Source organism: Exserohilum turcica (genome assembly GCF_000359705.1).
Source record: "Exserohilum turcica Et28A unplaced genomic scaffold SETTUscaffold_18, whole genome shotgun sequence".
Classification (NCBI taxonomy): domain Eukaryota; kingdom Fungi; phylum Ascomycota; class Dothideomycetes; order Pleosporales; family Pleosporaceae; genus Exserohilum; species Exserohilum turcicum.
Window position 1 is genome coordinate 303,773 of NW_007360003.1, and position 19,310 is coordinate 323,082.

At 52.8% G+C, this 19,310-nt stretch overlaps 8 protein-coding genes across 8 annotated transcripts; 3 read left to right on the top strand and 5 right to left on the bottom strand.

The window, feature by feature from the left end:
- Positions 1-174: 174 nt before the first annotated feature.
- On the bottom strand, positions 175-2,053 carry SETTUDRAFT_130579 (uncharacterized protein). The gene is made up of 4 exons (XM_008026428.1): positions 1,956-2,053; positions 1,618-1,889; positions 671-1,549; positions 175-612 (listed from the first exon to the last, which is right to left on the bottom strand). Exons 1-4 carry the CDS (start codon positions 1,985-1,987, stop codon positions 344-346), a joined length of 1,452 nt encoding a protein of 483 aa, XP_008024619.1. The 5' UTR covers positions 1,988-2,053; the 3' UTR covers positions 175-343.
- Positions 2,054-3,064: 1,011 nt separating this feature from the next.
- SETTUDRAFT_184376 (uncharacterized protein) lies at positions 3,065-4,325 on the bottom strand (the record flags this gene model as incomplete). The annotated part of the gene is made up of 3 exons (XM_008026429.1): positions 3,065-3,744; positions 3,779-4,204; positions 4,259-4,325. The coding sequence occupies 3 exons, from the start codon at positions 4,323-4,325 to the stop codon at positions 3,341-3,343; spliced, it is 897 nt and encodes a 298-aa protein (XP_008024620.1). The 3' UTR covers positions 3,065-3,340.
- Positions 4,326-5,017: 692 nt separating this feature from the next.
- Positions 5,018-5,325, bottom strand: SETTUDRAFT_62923 (uncharacterized protein; the record flags this gene model as incomplete). The annotated part of the gene is made up of 2 exons (XM_008026378.1): positions 5,018-5,104; positions 5,143-5,325. Coding segments are annotated over 2 exons (270 nt in total), but the record flags the coding sequence as incomplete, so codon positions are not given.
- A 1,087-nt stretch (positions 5,326-6,412) lies between these two features.
- On the top strand, positions 6,413-8,458 carry SETTUDRAFT_168884 (uncharacterized protein; the record flags this gene model as incomplete). The annotated part of the gene is made up of 3 exons (XM_008026430.1): positions 6,413-6,415; positions 6,548-7,246; positions 7,302-8,458. The coding sequence occupies 3 exons, from the start codon at positions 6,413-6,415 to the stop codon at positions 8,058-8,060; spliced, it is 1,461 nt and encodes a 486-aa protein (XP_008024621.1). The 3' UTR covers positions 8,061-8,458.
- A 65-nt stretch (positions 8,459-8,523) lies between these two features.
- On the bottom strand, positions 8,524-9,997 carry SETTUDRAFT_130590 (uncharacterized protein; the record flags this gene model as incomplete). Its single annotated transcript, XM_008026431.1, has 3 exons — positions 8,524-9,413; positions 9,476-9,904; positions 9,956-9,997. 3 exons carry the CDS (start codon positions 9,995-9,997, stop codon positions 8,616-8,618), a joined length of 1,269 nt encoding a protein of 422 aa, XP_008024622.1. The 3' UTR covers positions 8,524-8,615.
- A 213-nt stretch (positions 9,998-10,210) lies between these two features.
- Positions 10,211-12,107, top strand: SETTUDRAFT_168885 (uncharacterized protein). Its single transcript, XM_008026432.1, has 3 exons — positions 10,211-10,563; positions 10,623-10,683; positions 10,734-12,107. The coding sequence occupies exons 1-3, from the start codon at positions 10,286-10,288 to the stop codon at positions 11,805-11,807; spliced, it is 1,413 nt and encodes a 470-aa protein (XP_008024623.1). The 5' UTR covers positions 10,211-10,285; the 3' UTR covers positions 11,808-12,107.
- Positions 12,108-12,868: 761 nt separating this feature from the next.
- On the bottom strand, positions 12,869-13,813 carry SETTUDRAFT_168886 (uncharacterized protein). The gene has a single exon (XM_008026433.1). The coding sequence runs from the start codon at positions 13,751-13,753 to the stop codon at positions 13,100-13,102; it is 654 nt and encodes a 217-aa protein (XP_008024624.1). The 5' UTR covers positions 13,754-13,813; the 3' UTR covers positions 12,869-13,099.
- Positions 13,814-16,611: 2,798 nt separating this feature from the next.
- On the top strand, positions 16,612-17,013 carry SETTUDRAFT_39206 (uncharacterized protein; the record flags this gene model as incomplete). Its single annotated transcript, XM_008026357.1, has 1 exon — positions 16,612-17,013. The coding sequence occupies one exon, from the start codon at positions 16,612-16,614 to the stop codon at positions 17,011-17,013; it is 402 nt and encodes a 133-aa protein (XP_008024548.1).
- Between the last annotated feature and the right edge of the window lie 2,297 nt (positions 17,014-19,310).

Consider the following 19,310-nt stretch of genomic DNA (forward strand, 5'->3'; position numbering starts at 1 on the left):
CGGCCTCTGGCCAAAGTCTTACATAGTCACTGACTGCAGATAGACTCTAATGGAATAATAATAATAATAATAATACGCACATATACTAGGCTAGCTCAGGGCTAGCTCTGCACTCTACCATTCCAATCCAGAATGCTTTATGGGATTCGATACTTCTTCGAGATAACTACCCTCCTGGAGTAGGCATCGTCATGGCTGATTTGAGGCATTTTGACAAAACTCAACCAGCAGACTACATGTCACATGGTACAGCTGCCATGTGCACTGTGCAACACTGCATTTGCAAGGCGAGTACCATCTAATCTCAACACGCAAAAACCATAGCTTTCCCACATTCCGAGCCTCAAACCTTCCACCGGAAAGACGGGTGTTTCCAGTCAAGATCCTCAATCTCCTGGGCAGACTTGCCCGCCAGTTCCGCGTCCGCATTGACATTTTCACGTTTCTTGTTGCTCCACTTTATCCAAAACAAAAGCAAAATGCTCGTGACAAGAGTTACACTGCTGGTTGCTAGGTTGAGCCCGTTGCCAATGGGGTAATTTGGGCCATCATTTGGAAGAAAACTCCATGTTGAGATGAGCCCACCGACGTTGCCTAACATGACTATAGTGCCTGGGGAAATTTTGTTAGTATGTTCATGAGTCCTCAAGCGCGGCTGGGGGCAACTTACCGATGGCAGAGGCTCGCGCCGTGTCTGAGACTACATTGGCTGAACCGTGGGCATTGCACAGCGCACCAAATGAAAAGGCTCCTGAAGCGATCAAAAACGTGGCACCGTAACGGACGCTGCTGTCTTTGCTGGCCAAGAACATGATATAGCCGATCATGATCAAGGGCGCTGCAATGATGAAGAAGATGAGGCGTCTGTCGAACCGCCAACTGCAATAGGGCAGAAGGAGTGTGAAGAAGGCGCCGACAACGTATGGTGGCACCGTGTGGAGCTGCTGCGACACGACCGAGTGTTTTGGGTAGATGGTCTTGACAATGGTGGGTGCGAAGAAAGCCAGGCCCTGCACTGTGATGTTGTCCAGCAAGAAGATGAAGGCCGTCGTCAGGACCACGGGGTTGAAGATTCCGCGCATCGTCTTCTTCTTGTCCAGCTTGTCCAGGACCTCGTTCTGGCCTACACGTTCAGACTTGACGCGAGCAATGGCCAGATCCTTCTCCTCGGGCGTCAGCCAGCGAGCCGTTTCCGGGCGGTCAGTAAGCGTGAAGAAGGAAATGAGGGCAAGGCAGCAGGTGATGATGCCCTCAATGGCGAATATCATGCGCCAGCGCTTGAGCGAGCCAAAGGAATCGAGCGTGAGAATGGCCGAGGCGAGCAGGCCGCCAAATGCGCCGGCTAGAGGCGCCATGACAATGTACAGCGAGAGGCGAAAGGTGAGTTCTGAGCGTCTGTACCATCGCGACAAATAGTAGGCGATGCCAGGAAGCATGCCCGCCTCAAAGATGCCCAGCACAAAGCGGACGCCCGAGACGGCGGCCTTGTTGTGCACAAAGGCAGTTCCTATCGAGGCAGCGCCAAAGCAAAGAGAGATGATGGGAATGACTGCGGGCGCGTCAGTTGGCTTCTACACGAGCGCGTCACTGGACTGGCCATTGGGAGAGGATACGCACACCAGCCGGGGCCCATCCATTTGCAGCAAATGTTGGAGGGGATTTCGAAGAGGATGTAGCTGATGTAGAAGATGGACAGGATGGAATTGTAGTCGTGTCCCTTGAGGTGCAGGTCCTTTTCGAGGCCGGCCAGACGAGCATTGCCAATGTTTGCGCGGTCGATGAAGCAGAAGAGGTAGAGAATGGAGACGGTGGGGATGATGTACAGATCGATCTTGAGCCTCAGGCGTGACTCGGCCTTTGGGTCAAAGTCGGCCAGGGCACGGCCGTATCTGCGGAGGGTGGTTAGGCGGGGAACAGCAAGATGGCAGCCGTCGAGGGCGGAGGGGGCCGCCTACATGTCGGTGGCAGCGTGTCCATGGCCGGCCATTTCATGGGGGTTGTGGGAGGCGGCGTCTTCCTGCTGACTGGAGGCCGAGTGGGCGGCCGAGTGCTTTTCAGGTAGAGCGTCTGCCATGGTGGAGAGACAGCGGCGGCGGCGGCGGCGTGTGCAGGCAGGGCGGAGGGCTAAGCGTGCACCAAGGCTTTATACGTACCTGACCCATGGCGGCAGGCCAGTGTCTACAAGTATGCACACATGGCTGAGGATGCCAAGGGCCATGGGCGGTCGTGGCTAACCGCGACGAGGAGAAGTCGGTGGGTGCACAGACGCAAAGCGTTCCACTCGGCCTGTGTGCGGAGCAACCCCAGAGATTTGACGGCCACGGGCTGCTGACAGTGGTGGTGGCAGAGTTTCACGATGCATGCCCCACCGGGGAACGAGGTCGCGGGGCCCCCGTGCTACTTACATGTACTCGTAACTGGCACCTACTTGTACAGTCTACACCTATACTAGCCACGCCTCCAGCCAAGACGGTGCATGCTTGGCGAACTGCCCGTTGGATAAGGATGCTGACACTGACACTGATGCAGTCTGCCAGCAGCTGCTGCTGCACCGCCCATGTCTCGACCGTTCTCTGGTCCCCAGGAAAAATCAGAAAAAGAAGCAAAAAAAACCGGTCAGGCCGTTGCCGTGGACACACCTACATGACCCAACACGGCCTCGTGACGTCTGCAACGACAGTTTTATACCTCGGTATGCCTATACTTGGCGTATCGAAGTTTGGCGGGTCAGCGCGCATTCGGGCCCATCTGGTGCCCATCGGTATTATTATGATGGAATGTGATTATGGCCATGTCTATGCTTTGACCATGACTACTTTATTCTTTCTTGCTTTGCCAATTGCCATCCCATTACCTTTTTTTTTCCAGCCTGCTGTTCGCAACTCATTCTCCCCACTTGTGCTATTCTGGCCTGAACAAGGATATTTTCTTTTCTTTTTTGCTTGCAGGCATTGCCCAGGTTCGTTTAGGCATGCTCCTTCCGGGACGCCGCCATGATCGTCCCGAATCATCAGCATCTATTGCCGATCATCTGATCTAACGCAATTGGTCCCGCCCTTCCGTCACAATCAGCTCAGTCTGTGGCTATGACTCTTGTCTACCACCCGCCATCTCGCCCAAAACCCAATGTCAACACATGTCAGAGGTCGTGGAAGAGCTTGGTCGATAGAGCGCAAAATATGATGACCCAAAAAAAACTCAAATCTAAAATTGATGATGCTGATGCTGCTGCTGCTGATGATGATGGTGAGGGGTTCGCCAACTAGGGCCATTACCCCAAGACGTGATGGAAATTAACCTTGCCTGTCCTACTCAGCACACGCTAGGAAGCATTCTTGCGCTACGATGCAGCAGCGGCAAATCCCTCCTGCGCCCTTTGCCAAGCCTTTGCCTCGCTCGTCTCTTCGTCCTCTGCAAACCCCAGCGTCTTCTTGGTCTGGGCATGGAAGCCCGTTGCTCCGTTTTCCATTTCGACAAACTTGCCGCGATCGCTGTACACCATCTCGCCGTGCCGCGTCTGGTCTACCATGAGTATCATGGCTGACCGAGCAACCACATCGGCCGTCTGGTAGCTGCCCTCGCCAAACAAGGCAATCACTTCGCGCGGCACAATGGCCGTGTCTGTCCACGATGGCGCAATCGAGTTGATGCGGATGGGAAGCTTGGGGTGAAGCTCTCGGTACAGGGCGCGCGTAAGGCCAAGCACAGCATGCTTTGACATGGCTTGCACCGTGTTAGCTTGAGCTGCACAACAAAAGAGAGACATGGCCCAACGTACAGTAATCCGAAAGCTCGACTCTGGTAAAGCTGGAGCCGGAGGCTGTTGTGACAATACTGCCACCGCACGGGTTCTTCCTGAGGTAGTGTATGCCCAGTTTTACCGAGTACATGACGCCAATCAGATTGATGTTGATGGTATCCAGCTTCGGGGGCCGTGGCTCGCCCTTCTCGTCAACTTCATCGTCGACCAGTGGTGCCGACATGCCCACGCCCGCATTCGCAAACACATGGTCAATCTTTCCATACTCCTTCTCGGCAGCCTTGAACATGTCGACTTGGTCCTGCCATGACGCAACATTGGCCTTGATAAACGGGACCGACGCGCCTTCGGGCTGCGGCAGCGGATTGATGTCGCTGGCAAAGACTTTGCCTCCATGCTGGATGACTCGACGTAGTGTTGCGAGGCCGATGCCCGACGATGCGCCTGACGTCTACAGTCAGCGTGACGATGCCATACGTTGCGGGAGTCGTGTCTTACCCGTGATCAGGACCACTTGGTCTCTGATGGCGTCAAGCTGGCTGTCTGGAATGGTGAAGGTAGTCATTGTTGCGCGAGTGTACTGAATGCATCTTGGAACCTGGGCTGCCTTCTTTTAAATACTTTTTTTTTGCCAGGCCAACAGCCCATGGTCAGTATAGAACCGGGGAGACGATGCCCCGCGATCAAGGTGCGATTCTGCCCAGACCACATGGTTGCCCCGACCCTGTCTCAACTAGGACCAAGATGCGAAATGGGCATGTAATGTGTTTCTTCTGGCACGCGTCCCACGGCTTGCGCTGCCAATGATGGGCTGCGGGGTCGGGGCTATGCCGAGGCTTGCACATTGGCTGCTACACTGACGACAGGGAACGAGAGACGGCGGTGAAGCTCAACTATTGACGTGCGGCTCTGCAAGGCGAGTGGTGCTGCTCATATACAAGTCGACAATTAGGGTATCTCGTGATGCAATGGAGCGTGCACGCGCCCGGCTGAACAGGGCCATTCGCAACGCTAGCCTGTGTGGTCCCCCAGTGCTGTGCCTGAGTATCAACACCCCAGCAGAGTCGTCAAGCCGTCGCCTTGTGCCTCGTGCATATCAGCCAATGGCCCAGGCATACTTGGACGTGAAGCCTTTCAAGCACCGCCGCCACCGCCTCCACCGCCTCCACCTCTTCCACGACCACGTCCTCTCCCCCTCGTGCCCCTGCCTCCGCCACCGCGATCACCGCGATGGTCTCCCCGGCCGTGCATGCCGCCTCCTCGACCTCCCCGATTCGCCTGGTCCTTGGCCTGCTGCTCTTTTACAATGTCGACGATTTCGTCGGGAACTCGCAGATATTTTATCTGCCCACACGTTAGTCTCGCGCCTGAAGCAATGGGACGTGGAGACGTGCTGTGCTGCCGCGAACGTAGATCTCTGGTAGCCGCATGAACTTGTCGCCGTCTGCGCTCGTCTGCACAACCTCTCGCAGCGTGAGGTTCATCCAAGTGTCGCAGTTGACCAGCAGCCCATTGAGCGTCTCGCCGCTCTTCAGCTCGACGAGCATCGGGTGGCCCGTCGCGCTCCGTTCCACTCCTGGGGAAGGTACAGTCCGTTCAGGGTGATGTTGGAGGAGCCACAAGCATGGTCTTGGGAGTGGCTGGTGAAGCTCAGGATCTGGGGGGGGGGGCGCGGTCAGCAGAGGGCGGGTGGTGGGATGAGGATGAAGACGAGGGCGTCTAGTTGCCTGGAGGTGGGCCTTACCAGAGACTCGTCATCGTGGTCCGTGTGATGATGGCCAAGACAGCCAATGCAGGGGACGCTGAAGGTCGCTTGCGCGTAGCTGTCCTGGACGTCTGGCAGAGTTCAGCAGCAGCCTACGGAGACGCAGCACCATGTAAGTATTTATAAGAGGGGTGCGTACCGAGATGCACGCGACGGCCGCCGTCGGTTCTGGCAGCGGGGGCTTGGTGGTGACCGGGGATTACGGCGGCGAGCACGGGTGCCGCCCACGCGCAGGCAGACAGCCACTTGGACTTGAACGAGGGCATGTCGGGAGGGCAGAAGAGCACGGCGACGGGGGCGCGAGCGAGAGAGGGACAGGGCGGCCGCAGCGACAGTCGTGGTCGCGCAAAGCGGGCGGACGCTGGCGGGTTATGGGACAGCTGTTGCCAGCAGTCCAGAGGATGCGATCAGGCACCAGCGTGCGAGTGTGCTTTAGATAGAAGATATTACGACTGCGACTGACCTGGGGCGCCTGGCTGCTAGTGGCTTAGACGTCCGCTCTCCCCCAGCTGGCCCTGCACTATGCAGAATGCATCGCGCTGAAACACTCGGCCGGGCGGACGAGCGAGCCGCCAGCATGCGTGCGAGCTGAACTGGCTGATTATCCACGCCCTTTGCCTTGTGCACCCGGATGCGAGCGAGATGCTCGTAGCTGGGCTGGTAGGGCTGCTCTGCCAAGGCCCGCCGAAAGCTTGGGCCAGCCAGCCTCGCGGAGCCGTGGATTGAACATGGTGCCATGCCATTGTTCGCCAGCATCAACCACACCTGCCAGTCTCTGCGCGACACGGCCATCTGCATCCATTGTGCCTTTTTTTCTCTCTCTCTCTCTGCAGTATCCCGTGCCATACGCCCCAACTGCGACTGCGCAATATCACCCGCCCAACGCCATGGTATGTCTGCCCACACTGCCGCCATGGCTTGCCTGCAGTTTGGCTGATATCCGTTGCAGCTTCCATTAGGCCTGCTGACGGCACTCTGCATCTGGCTCGGGTTCCTACCAAGCTGTCGCCGACCTCACACAGAATGAGTGGTTTCTGCAGCGCCATCTGGACCTCGAATGGACGACTGCCTGTCTTCACGGCAACGACGAGGCGGAAGCTGCTCAAGTCCTGACACTCAACATCAAGGCCATCGACGGCAACCCTATTGACCCGCCATCTGGTTTCACCGTTTCCTACAAGCAGCACACGTCGCCCCCGTCGCTGCTCAGGCTCGAGTCCACCCCCAACCCTTCGGCGACCGACAAGGACGTAGCTGAATCTTGGCGCGAGCCGCCCCAGGCCCTGCGTCTCGCGCTATCCGAGAAGCCCGCCGAGCCTGTGTCGGAAGCCCCAGACTTCGAGTCCTTGGAGGACCAAATCCGCCAGCTCAAAGACCTCGAGAGCGAACTGGAAGCACTCAAGTCTTTGGTCGCCGAGAAAAAGGCGCACATCAGGCTCCAGTTCCGTTTGCTACTGAAAAACGAAGTGCACAAGGTCGCGCAAGAACTGGGTAAATGCCACAGCATCTCGTGCGTCTTCAAAACCATTGTCCAAAAAGTCCACGGCGTGTGGGAAGTAGCATACATCCGGCTCAAATCGGATCAAGGAGCGGAAGAGATGGGAAATCCAGAGCATGAGTTTGCTCAGGCGCATACGCATGTGGCACAGGCGACGACACGTGTTTCCGAAAACCACTTGAGCGACACACCATCGGCCCCCCAACCATACGTAGCAGTAGCAGTATGTTGAGTGTTTGTTAGCGTTTGCGTTTGCACCCGAAGCTAACGTATACCAGGCTGAACTTGCGTCCCGACCGACCAAAGAGTCTCCTTTTGTCGTGGCTCTGGAGATTACCCTGACCATCCTCTGTTGCGGCTGTCTTTTCGCTGCAATCCGCCACAAATGCAGCAGCCTTCGCACCCGCACTGAGCGCGCCGCTGCTCGCGAAGAACGAAACAATGCTCGTGCCTATCGCCGTGCTGCTCGCCACCATGCATGGAGCACATGGTGGCGGAACCGATGGCGCGGCAACTGGGCACAGCGCGACAGCCAGCGCATTTTCGACTACGAAGAGAAGAGAGCACTTATATGCGAACAGGAAAGTATCCTTGAGGACGCCATGCAAGAAGAGATTCGGCAGCTGAGGGCGGCGCATGATGTCGTCAATGATCTTGTGAGGGATGCCGAAGAAGGCCGAGCCATTAATCACGCTCGCACTCGCGCGCCCTCTTCGCCCTTGTCAACCACCTCAACATATCCGCCCACGTCGCTGCCCGAAATTCCGTCAAGGCCCCTGTCACGAACTGAAAGCCTACCAAGCTACCGCTCCGACACGCCCACGGAACCGCCTGGCTATGATTCAGACCGTGACATGTCCGAGGTTGTAGCAAATGGCTTCCGCCAATACGCCGCCGCCTCAACGACGTCCGAAGCGAGCTCGCACTGGACACCCGATAGTAGCGTTGTCGACGTGAGCCCTCGGCCTAGCGCAGAAACTCTTCGGTACCCCGTGAGCATTCTCACCCTGGACGAGCAGGAGTCGGACGTCGACTGAAGACTTCATATCTGACCATCTGACGTACATTGTTTTGCCTTCAATTATTCCCCATATGTGTCGTCGCACAATGGCATCTTGAGCCATTTTTGTCATCACATAAAAACCATTTTTCCATGTTAGCGTTTTGCAGGTTCGGCGTTGTCGGGGGTACCTTTCACACTGCGCCCTGTCGCTTTTTTGATCCCGCCGAGTAGTCTGAGGACACTACCCACTAATACTTGTTCGGTCCTCGTGTACAATATTTCCGATTTATCGTTTTGTGCGCATATCACCGGGAACCAGATATTCAGCTTGCTACAGAGCCAGCGCCTTTTGTAAGTTGGGGGCGCACAACTGTCGGCAAGACTCATCTATCTGTATTGCATGCAGCAGATATACATAAATATCCAGATATCAACAAGCATGATGCAAGAATCAAAGAGATGCTGTGTGCGGACTATCAACCGTGTTTAAACATGGTGTTGTACAATGTATTTGGTGGGCCCGCCGAGTAGCGGTTTTCTACCTAGAGCCATTCATTCATCACAGACGTACGTAGTGAAAGTATGCCTTCTACCGGTTTCGCAAGTACCAGTTAAAGGCCAACTGGCCCGTCTCGATAGGGAAGGGTGTGGGCACCTCTGCAAGCCCCGGTCGCGCAACGGGATGCCGCAGATAGACGGCGGCGCAAATGTTCTGGTTGACCTCGAGGTACCGCGGTATAAAGGCAAAGGCGCTCATGTAGTCTCTTGGCCGCCACGGTGTGGCATACGGCGCTGAAGCATTGCGCTTGTTCCACGCTGATGTGTGCTCCGTCTCGAGCTTGAGCTTCTCAAAGGCAGACCGCAGGCGCGCTTGGTCTTCCTCGGAGATGAGGGGTTCGGGTGCAGATGTGACGTCCCTCGACGACGCCGAAGACGCGGCGGCGGCACGCTCGGCGATTTGCGTTTTGAGAAAGTCAAACTGTGCGTCGAGCGTCGAAATGGTTTCGGGGTTTGCCGACCGCCATAGACTTATGGCTTTCCGGATGCTTGCACGGAGAGCGCGGAACTTCTGCTTGTCCTTTGCCTTGACGTCTTCGGCCAGGACGCCCTCGACTTGCGCCATCAGGTCCTGGAGCTGCTTCTTGAGTTCAGTGGGCGTGGGTTCTTCGCGCGAGGACTGCGAGATGACCACGTCGCTGTCGTTTTGTTGCCGGGGGGTTTGGCCGCCGTTTTGTTCGCGCTCTTGGGCGCGGGCAGCCGCCTTTTCTTTGGTCACTCGGCGGGCAGTCGAGGAGCGGCTTTTGGGGGCTCCGGTTGCAAACATGACGGACGAGGGTTCGACTTGGAACATGTCGCCTGGATTGAGGGCGTAGCCGGGGTATATCATCTGGGATGCAGTCAGTATCCCGCAGAGAGCATTGTGGGCCAATTGGGCCGGGGCCAACGCACCTTCTTGCCATTGACCTTGACCAGGCCGTGCACAACAAACTGCCTGGCTTGCCGCACACTGCTGGCGAAAAGCGCGCGGAAGATGGCCGTGTCTAGTCGGCGCTCGAGCGGATAGTATGCCATCTGCATGTATGGCGTCATGGGCGGCGTCCGCGTCTGCTCCTCGGTGTCGGCGCCCATTCCTCGCCCGGCCGCCTGCTCTGATCCGTCGTGGCGGGCGAGATATCTATGGTCCATGGGCACCACGGCGGGGAGATTTCGCTTGAACATGTGCTTCCACTTCTTTTCCCGGATGTGCTCGCCATGGTATGCTCGTGTGGCCGCCTTGGCCGTCCATTTCTGCTGGAAGAAGCTGCGGGTGGCGGTATTGGGCGCCTTGAGCTGCGAGATGGCGTACAGAGACCAGCGCGACCAGTTCTGGCGGACATTCTGTCATGGCATGTGTTAGGCGCGGATGGCGACAGGCGGATGGATGCCTACCAGCTTCTTCAGCGAATGGAACCGCGGCTTCTTCCTCGGCATGGTGAAGGCGAGGCGCGGGTCAATTGGGGTGCTGGCGTCGCCGTGGCAGCAGTGGCAGGACAACACTCGTGATAGCAGCGGCGGCCGATTTGCAGCAATTCCATGGTTGAGCAAAGGCTTGGCGCCCATGGACCCTTGCTTTGAAATTTCCCCACTAGCAGAACTATAGCTATCTTCTCACCCGCCGCCTTTTCTCTGCATTCGCCCCGACCTCTTCTTCTGCAAACACAAAACTGCCCCTCGCCGCCTCTGCACGCCGACGCGACTCCAGCTGCACCCCCTCTGAACATGGCCGACACCGACAACGTTGCGGCCGCGGCGGCCACGACGCAGCCCGCTGAAGCCTCGCAGGCAGCCCAGCCCCAGGCCGACTCCAAGGCCGACCCCAAGGCCGACTCCACCGCCGCCCAGGGCGAGGAGAAGTGGGAGCTCAACGGCAAGTCGGACGACAAGAGCGCCCAGCGCGCCGACCGCCACGACCGCAACGGCCGCTCTGGTCGCGACAACCGTGGTGGAAGAGGCGGCCGCGGCGGCAGAGGCAATTTCCGCGACAATCGCAACAAGAAGTGCGCCCCGCATTCCCTCTCCCGCTGCGCTTGCTCGCGTGCCAACTAACATTGCGCAGGCAAAACCGCGAGTTTGACGACCTCCCCGAGACAGACGATCCCAACGAGATCCGCGCTCAGGTATGACTCCCCACTCCTCAGCCCGTGGCTCGCGCGCTGACCCCGCCCAGATTGAGTTCTACTTTTCTGCGCAGAATCTGGCAACCGACGAGCACATGTTCAAGGAGCTCGAGGGCCCCAAGAACAAGCCCGTCTCGATTCACCACATCTGCACCTTCAAGCGCATGCGCCGCTTCAAGCCTTACACTGCGGTTGTAGACGCCCTTCGCCACAGCAACGACCTCGTTGTCGTCGACGATGGCGAGTACAGCAAGCCCGGCAGCGAAGCTGTCAAGCGCAAGGAGCCACTGGTAGTCCCCACCAAGGAAGGCGACGACGAGAATCCCCCCACCACGGAGGAGCTCTTCTACCGCCTGAGGAGCAACTCCTCCAACACCATGGAGCGGAGCGCCTACGTCAAGGGATTCGGCAACGAAGAGGAAGCTGGCCAGATTGCCCTTGAGCAGTTCTTCCGCCCCTACGGCTCCGTCATGGTTCGCAAGCGCCGCGAGGACGATGGCGCCTGGAAGGGTAGCGTCTTTGTCGAGTTTGACACGGAAGACTCGCAGAAGCAGTTCCTTGCCCTCGACCCCAAGCCCAAATTCAACGGCCATGAGCTCATTTTCATGGGCAAGAAAGAATACATTGTAATGAAATGCAAAGAAAAGGGCATCAAACCCGACTGGGAGCTGACTGAACAGGAAAAGTATGAGCGGCGCAAGAAACAACGCGAGGCGAACGGCGACTTCAGCCGCAGCCGGGGCAACGACCGTCGTGGTGGAGGCCGTGGAGGCCGTGGATCCAGCCGTGGTGGAGGTCGTGGTGGCCGTGGAGGCAACGACCGTCGCGACAATCGCCGTGATCGCTCTCCTCGCAGACGCCGCGACCGCAGCGCTTCCAACGACTCGGTCGACAGTGGTGACTGGAACAAGCGTCGCGATCGTTTCAAGAGCGGCAAGGACGACCGCGCCAACCACAAGGAGGAGAAGAAGAAGGAGATTGAGCGTGATGCTTACGGTGTCCCTGTCGTCAAGGACTCGCGCACCGACACTGAGATTGCTGCTGCCTCGAACAAGCGCAAGGCTAACGATGACCAGAATGGCAGCCCCAAGAAAACCAAGCTCGAGATCAAGCAGGACGAATAAGAGGTACTCTCGTGTTCGTTTACGGTACCTTGTCGATCTTTGTTTAGTCGATCATCTTACACAAGTCTCTTTGCATCTGGCGGCGTTTACGGAGATTTCTCTTCATCACTCTACACGTTCCTCCTCATGATACCTCTCATGTCTAGAACGAGTCACGTTTGGGATTTGGGCCAAAAAAAAGTCTGGTATAGCTCACGGATCACCACGTTGCCAATTTATTTCTTCCGAATACAACGGCGGTGCTCATGATTCGCGTGCTTGCAAGTCTTCGTGACGGACAACCTTAGTCCGTATCAAGTGCCAAGAAAGCTTTTTTTTTTCTCATTACGTACCAATGGTTCCTGCATGATTTAGTGTCGACATCCGCCGGCCCCGTCGATCGGCCACATGAACGTTAGGTTTGCTTACACGATTGAACCTTAAGCCCACCCCTCTCTTGGCCCCGGAAGATGCTGCTGCGCCCCTGAGTTTGCATCCCTCCTGCAGGTTGCACGTTCCGCGTGTTCCGTGCACAGTGTGATGTGTTTGACTGTGCAGTTCGAGATGGGCATGTTTTCGAGTCTATGAGAGGAGTGGTACAAGACGAACTAACTGACAAGATAAACATTTTACAAAGATCCTTTTATTAAGGAAAAAAAGAGAGAATCCGAGCAGAAGGTCGATTACTATGTGTCGCAGTGTATATAGTCTCACAGCCGCAGAGGTGAAGGATTGATCTTTTCCTCTTCGACACTATAAACGAGGTTCAGAGGCAGTTCGTGTTCGTTGCGACATATTTTTGGTCACTAGTCTTTCTCCTTGTACAGTGCAGAGTGTTCGCACCAAGTCCGTGGTTGTAGATACAACTAGTAGTTGTTACCAAGGCGAGCATGTCTTATAAACAAATTTCTATATCTCCAAAAAGCTTGCGTCGTGTATTGTGTGTTAGATCACTGCCTTCTTCTATCTGGCGCCCTACTGCGCTGTAAACCTGCTGATACAGTACTAAAATCACTTGCAAAACAGCGACACTCTAGGAGAGCCCCTAAAGAGCAGAGAGAGGCGTAGTCATGGTTTTCTGCTAAAAGGTATATTCTATCAAACTCGAGTTTGTTATAACCCAAGCAAGAGGGTAGTATGTAATAGAGGATTACAATTTCACAAACACTATGTTCCCTACTACGCATGTCTATTTGATCCATGCAGACGGCCAGGCTTTTGACAAGAGAGGGTAAAACAGAATTTGCTCAAGGCCAATACCACGCTTTCCTCCTCTCATCTCGGCAGTGATTGGGAATGCTTTTGCTCCGCCCTTACATGGCATGCTTCTGCAGGTCATCGGGGACAGGGTTGCCGTTGGCAACCAGCGCCTTCAGTTTCTGGATATCAGCCAGAGAAGCGTCTTGGAAGGAGTACATCTTTCCGTCGATGACACAACCGTCAGGGTGCTTTGTGCTTGTGCACCTTGTGGAGTCAGTCTTCGCTGCTAGCCTCTTCTTGTACTCCTCTCGCCTCTTGTAGTGGGAGGAGGAGTCGCCGGAGTTGGAATCGTTGTCCTCAGGAGAGTAGACCCAGCTGAATGCAGTGAAGTTTTGACCATTGTGAGCTTTGATGCAAGGAGCGCCGCGCCTCGAGTTAAATTTCTTCTGTGCAGCGATGGATCCGCACTGAAGAGGACCGTCACTGTTGGAGTCTGGGCCTTCGGTCCAGGCAAAGAAGAGCTTGTCGACAGTCGTGTTGGTGTTGACGAACAGACCAGACCTGACAAAGGTAAGGTCCTCCGCAATCGCCGTGCTAATGTTGGTGTTCGCCCTGCTAATGCCTACCAAGCAAACCTGAGGGCTAACGTCTTGGAAGAAGTAGGCGTTTCCACTGCATTCTCCCCCAATGAACGAGTACACATCATCGGCTGCGACGAGGCTGCTGGAGGCAGCCAGGGCGAAGAGGGAAACAAGAGAATAAATCATTTTGAATCGGGTCCGAGAACAAAGAGCGTCTGAGTGCTGTGTGATGGAGGTACTGAAGGGTGGTAGTAGAGCGGTGGCGAGGACTTCGTATCTGGGGTTGCTACTGTATTTATTCATGCATACGTGACCATCGTTCGATGTAAAAATAAGTCTCACAAGGGTTCCGTCTTGTATGATTACCGAGATAAGCACCGGCTTATTGCACAAGGTTTATTATTCCCTCTTGCCCTGCGTCATTCGGAGACATTCCCCTCAATTCGACTATTGCGTAGATCTCAATCTCAACGCTGATTAAGCCATCATGTCTGATTTCTGTTGTTATGAGGATGTTCGTGCTGACTACTGAGACACGGCTTTTTTTTTGCATGGGAAAGCAACCTTCTAATCTGTCGTTCTGAAAAGCATAACTTGTTGTTGGGTGGAACAAAGGTCTCATGGCGGAAATGCTCGGAGGGACTTGGACTGGGGAGTCTGCATAGCCTAAAGCTTATTGTGGGACCTTGCTCCGCTGTCACGGTAATCTTTTCTTCAGTGAGATTGGAGAGGTGACCTCGAGGTTGAATAGGCTTACTGTGTCAGCCCATACCAAGGTCTTGGGTTACACCCGCCTGCAGTTAAGATTCATTCAGACGGGCTACTTAGTATGATCTCTACATAATTATGCATGACCCGCTGCATTCAACTACACTTGCTCTGGTTGTACGCTTTATCAAATTCTGCTCAGCACGAGCAGAAGAGGCTATCTCGGATTAGTACTACACTGAGCAACTTGATAAGCTCCTACCACCTATAGGGTCCACACATGAGCTCTTTTGTATGTATACACAGCAAGTAGTGCGAGTCTGGTTTTTCATTTGACGCATGTGGAAACAGCCAATCACGGAAGCTTTTGTCAGTAGCTCCGAAGCTTACGTTGGATTCTCTGAGTGTATCTCGGCCGTATTACCCGGCTCTACAACTTACAACAAACAAACTACGTAATTCATGTGAAAAGTTTGCAACAAGTACAGAGGTGGCTTTCAAAAGTTCTTGCTGACAGGGGTTCCTTGGTTACCACCGAAAATATAGCCGAAGACTAAGAATTATACTATATTCGCAACTAAAAGCCCTTAAAATGGAAGTTTGGAGAGAATAATAGCTACTAAAGTATACGCTTACAGTAATACACTAACTATATTAGGCATTATTTCTTGCACGCTAAGTAAATAATGGAAACGTTATCACGAGAATTCGGTCCGATGGATCCGTGCCTTAGCAAGAACTTTTGAAAGCCACCTCTGTAGTATGTAGTAATCCATAATGTTTAATGAATATCTACCAGGCTAAGTATAGTTCAATTTTGATTCAGTTTAATACAAGGAGAAATTGATGTATTTAAGGTGTAAGACATACATGCACGGATCTATGGATGGTATGATCTCAAATCTCATATATTGCGTCTATAGGCAAGGTTTAGCACTAACAAAACCTAGACCTAGTCAGCGCAATATGCATACATAGTTATAGACACTTATGCCAACACACCACTCGGATTCTGTTCATTTCTCTTTGCCCCAAGCAGCCAAGTATCTACCTCTACTTGCCACCAGAAGAGTGAATTCGTTTAGAGATGCAGTTTGGAGAATCTCAATCACCAAAACCCTGGCTTTGACGATGCTTCTACTCCAGTTTCGCAACTCACATCCACAAAAGAGTCAACACCGCATCATGATAGCGGTAGCTCAGGGTCGCTATGAGACACCGCTATTATGAAGATGTTGGAGAGCTTGGCGCCTAGAGCGTCTATGAGTAACTTCGAGGCAGCGTCAATGCTGGGCACAGAGAAGAAAGCTTTGACAAACGAAGCCGCCTTGGACTTCGTATTCCGCACTACACTCGTATTGAGTCCGATCTGGCTTGCAATCCTCAACATACCAAACAGTGGCCGTATCTCGTCGTGGATTCTGAAGCAAAAATGTGAAAATTAGGCCCGACAATGATTTGGCGGTCCGCAAGGGAAGGTTGCGGCAGATCTCTTATTTCGGCCTCAACCCGTCTACGAACCACTTGAAGATCAACCGGACACGGAAATGCTAACATCCCCTGTTCCCCTCTATGCCGCGCAGCCAGCCGATTGCACCACTTCAAAATCGAGGGCGAGAGTGTCCTGGAACGCCATTCCAGTAGCATATTTTGCCTGGAATATGTGACCAGCTAGGCCAGCAACAGATGACAGCGTGATGTAGAGGAACCGGCCAGCAAGGTGCTTGTGCAGGTTGGAACTGCTGTTGATCTTTGGTCGCACATGGTTGGAGCATCGTACGAATGTCATACTCTCCATGACTGTGGCGTCCAAACCCATGGCACCGTTGATGACGGCCCGTTACTGGGGGCAGGCCTGCTGCAACAATGTCGCACAAAAGTTCGACGAGACTTTTTTCGTCCGCAATAACACAACCAAGTATCAAACCTCAACATCTCACAGCCTCTGCGTTTTCGCGTATTCTGGCAATGTTACAGTGGGAGCTGACATTGCGAGAAACAAGTGAGATGTTCATGCCCCCCTTGCCAATAATATGATCTGCAGAATGCGCATCCGCTACTGCCTATACCGCCGCATACCAAGTAGGTAGCGTCAGCAGCGTCCAGATCAACAAGGGGGAATGCGCTTGACGAGCTGTCGCCAAAGCTCTGTTCGCCTTTTCTCTGAACAACGGAGCGGTGAAAAAGAAAGAGATCTGATTTGACTTTGTCATCAAGGCATGGGCCTGCATCGGGCTCATAGCCACAGCCATATAGGTCATGGAGAATGAGCTGATGGGGTAAATCGGTGCGCCGTGGCGCTCTCGAATGATCCGGATACCCTCCACAAGAGCTTTATGGATTTGATGCCCCTGATATTCCGTGAGCTACATCACGTCGAAGCTAGTGTAAATAGCGCACCGGCTAAAAGGTCCCGCGAAGTGCCGATTCGCTTCAGTGTTGACTTTAGTAATGCTAACAAGGCGGATAGAATGGGCCACGCAGTCCCATGTCCTGCCAAGAACGAGTCTGATAGCGAGTTGAGTACGACGTCAACACCCTTCTTGTTTGTTGTTGTCAGAATATGTGGAGTGAAGCCTGCTTCTGTTGAAAGATATATGGACAGCATTGGTCTTGTACGCCTGGACCAAAAGGCCTCTCTTGGTCTTTATCCTGCATGCGACGTACAGTTTCAACCTCAACGGACTAGGCAAAGATTTCAGCAGCTTGACAAGTATCTCCTGCCGCCGCATCAATGAGCATGCGTTCGCCTTTTTATAGTGTTGCAATTTGCATGAGACTGCCGTACGCTGTGACGTATGCTGCCAGGAATGAAGCTGTATGCTCCCATGGAATGTTCATGTCGTCAATAAGTTTCGCTGCTGGCGCCCACCAACTTCTGGGAATGCTACCTCAACCAAAGCATATAAACAGTCATGAATCTTGGGTCCGCCCGCCTCTGTATCTGGTACGTGAAGTGTGGAGTCTATAGTAGCATACTCCCGCTCCAAGTCGGCAGTCTTGAGTGTAGCACCGAAAGTTTGCCGCAACACATGAATGATGTGATCAATCTTATCGCTCATATCCGTTCCTCATTAATCTTGAAGTTAAGTCGAATCCACATCTCTCCTGCGTCTTCTTGTCTTATTGCTCGTAAACAATCATCAGTAGTGCCAAGGGGTTCATCGTATCAACGAGACCATCACAGCTAAGCCACAGGAGACCAGAACTATGGGTAAAGAGAACTTTTGAGATTATTGAAGACCGTATCATCCATTGCGGTAATGAAACACCCTTACATATTGGCTGTGAAAATGCAGACGACGACTTGCCAATGGTTCGACATCCTCAAATCATACAATGGACGAAAATGAGCCAATGCGCGATTGAATGGCACCGGAAAGATATTGCAGCCATACCTCTTGTTGCTCGTTGCGCTGCTGATTTGGAGGGACACAATCGTCGATGAAGCTTGCACGGGAGTCGATGCTGTCGAAAGCATGACGCGTGCAGATTGAAAATCCGCTTCCAAATTTCGAGCGGTGCATTCGGACTCATCTAACATCCGTTTCTCACCGAGCCACCATCCTGGCAGCGTGCCGAAGATCAAATATTCTTCCAGGCAATCGGCGGTTGCTTTCATTAACAGCAGGGCTCTATTTGGCTTTGGCAACTTCCGCACATATGGTATCATGGTGTTGGGGACCGGAAAACCCACGCATCTGTAAGAACTTGGAAAAGGATAGATTGGCATTCTCAGGGGCTAGGTCAGCCGCAGGTACCAGAATGTCGGATGTAAAGCCGCGCTTATCAGTATTGACTCCGAGAAGCCCCGCAACTTAATATCTCCACGTTGTCGTTTGGATGATCTTGGCACAATCAGGCTACTGATCAACCTAGGCAGGGCCATGCTGTCTTTGTCTAACGCCCTATGTAGACAGACTGTTGGACGACGCTTGTAGGACGGAGTCTAATGTCGTTGGGTGCAAAACGTACTTATGCTCCATGCATGCAAGTGATGCTACAGCAAAGTTGATTATGGCTATGTTCCCAGCCGCGCGACCATCAATTAGGTTCTGAACTGCTGGTCCGTGGCATATTCCTCCCTCATGGAGCCCTTCCAAAAAAAAGTTCGATGTCTAATTCAGCCATAACGAGGTTCTCCTCCATACCAGCACCTGATTGAAGATATGTTCCCAGTGCGGCATTTCCATGCTCCGATGAAGTTCAGCACCCCTGGTCTTGAATACTGTAGGTGGTCAGTGCGTGCAACTGTTCAGCGGATGCAACACCATCTGCACCTTCCTAAAACAGACCCACCTACTTTAATGCGTGATAACTCTACTACTATAACTCTAATTAAGAAAGCGCTTATAGTAGTTAATACGTAAGATTTTAAAGAATAACTTTTATATAGAGTAGCTATAAAAAAGTTTAGTATTATATTATTAACATTAACGTGCTACTACTATAAACAAACCTAGTTTTATATAGCTACTATGGAAAATATAAAATTACTTACTATATAATATAAAGCTAAGCTTATAAAGTATATATAGAAGCTTTTTAGTTATAGGCTTATACCTACTAAGTCTATAATAAAAAATTTTGTATTAAATATTATAGAAAAAGAGCTATTAGATAGCTAGGTTATACGCTTTCTAGACTATAATACTACTAACCTTACTATTAGATACACTACTAGAATAGGCTACAATTATTATGAAGCTTATAGTTATAATAGTTATTAATTATATTTTAATCTCATCTTTAGAAAACTTAATAACTATAATATTACGCTATATGATATCTATAATATAGATAGAAAAGGCTTTTTACTCAAGTTTACTATAAGGTTAAAATAGATATTTTTTAAATAACTTTAGAACTAAGAAATAATTACTGTAAAGGACTACGCTAGAGAGTTATAACCTACAGGTCACATAGTAGTGAATTATATAACTTTAGTCACGTAACTAAATATGTAAGGGGCTGCGCTCCGGGGAGCAATCGCGAGGTATACAAGAGGTTGTATTCGATAGAGAGCTATAGAGTC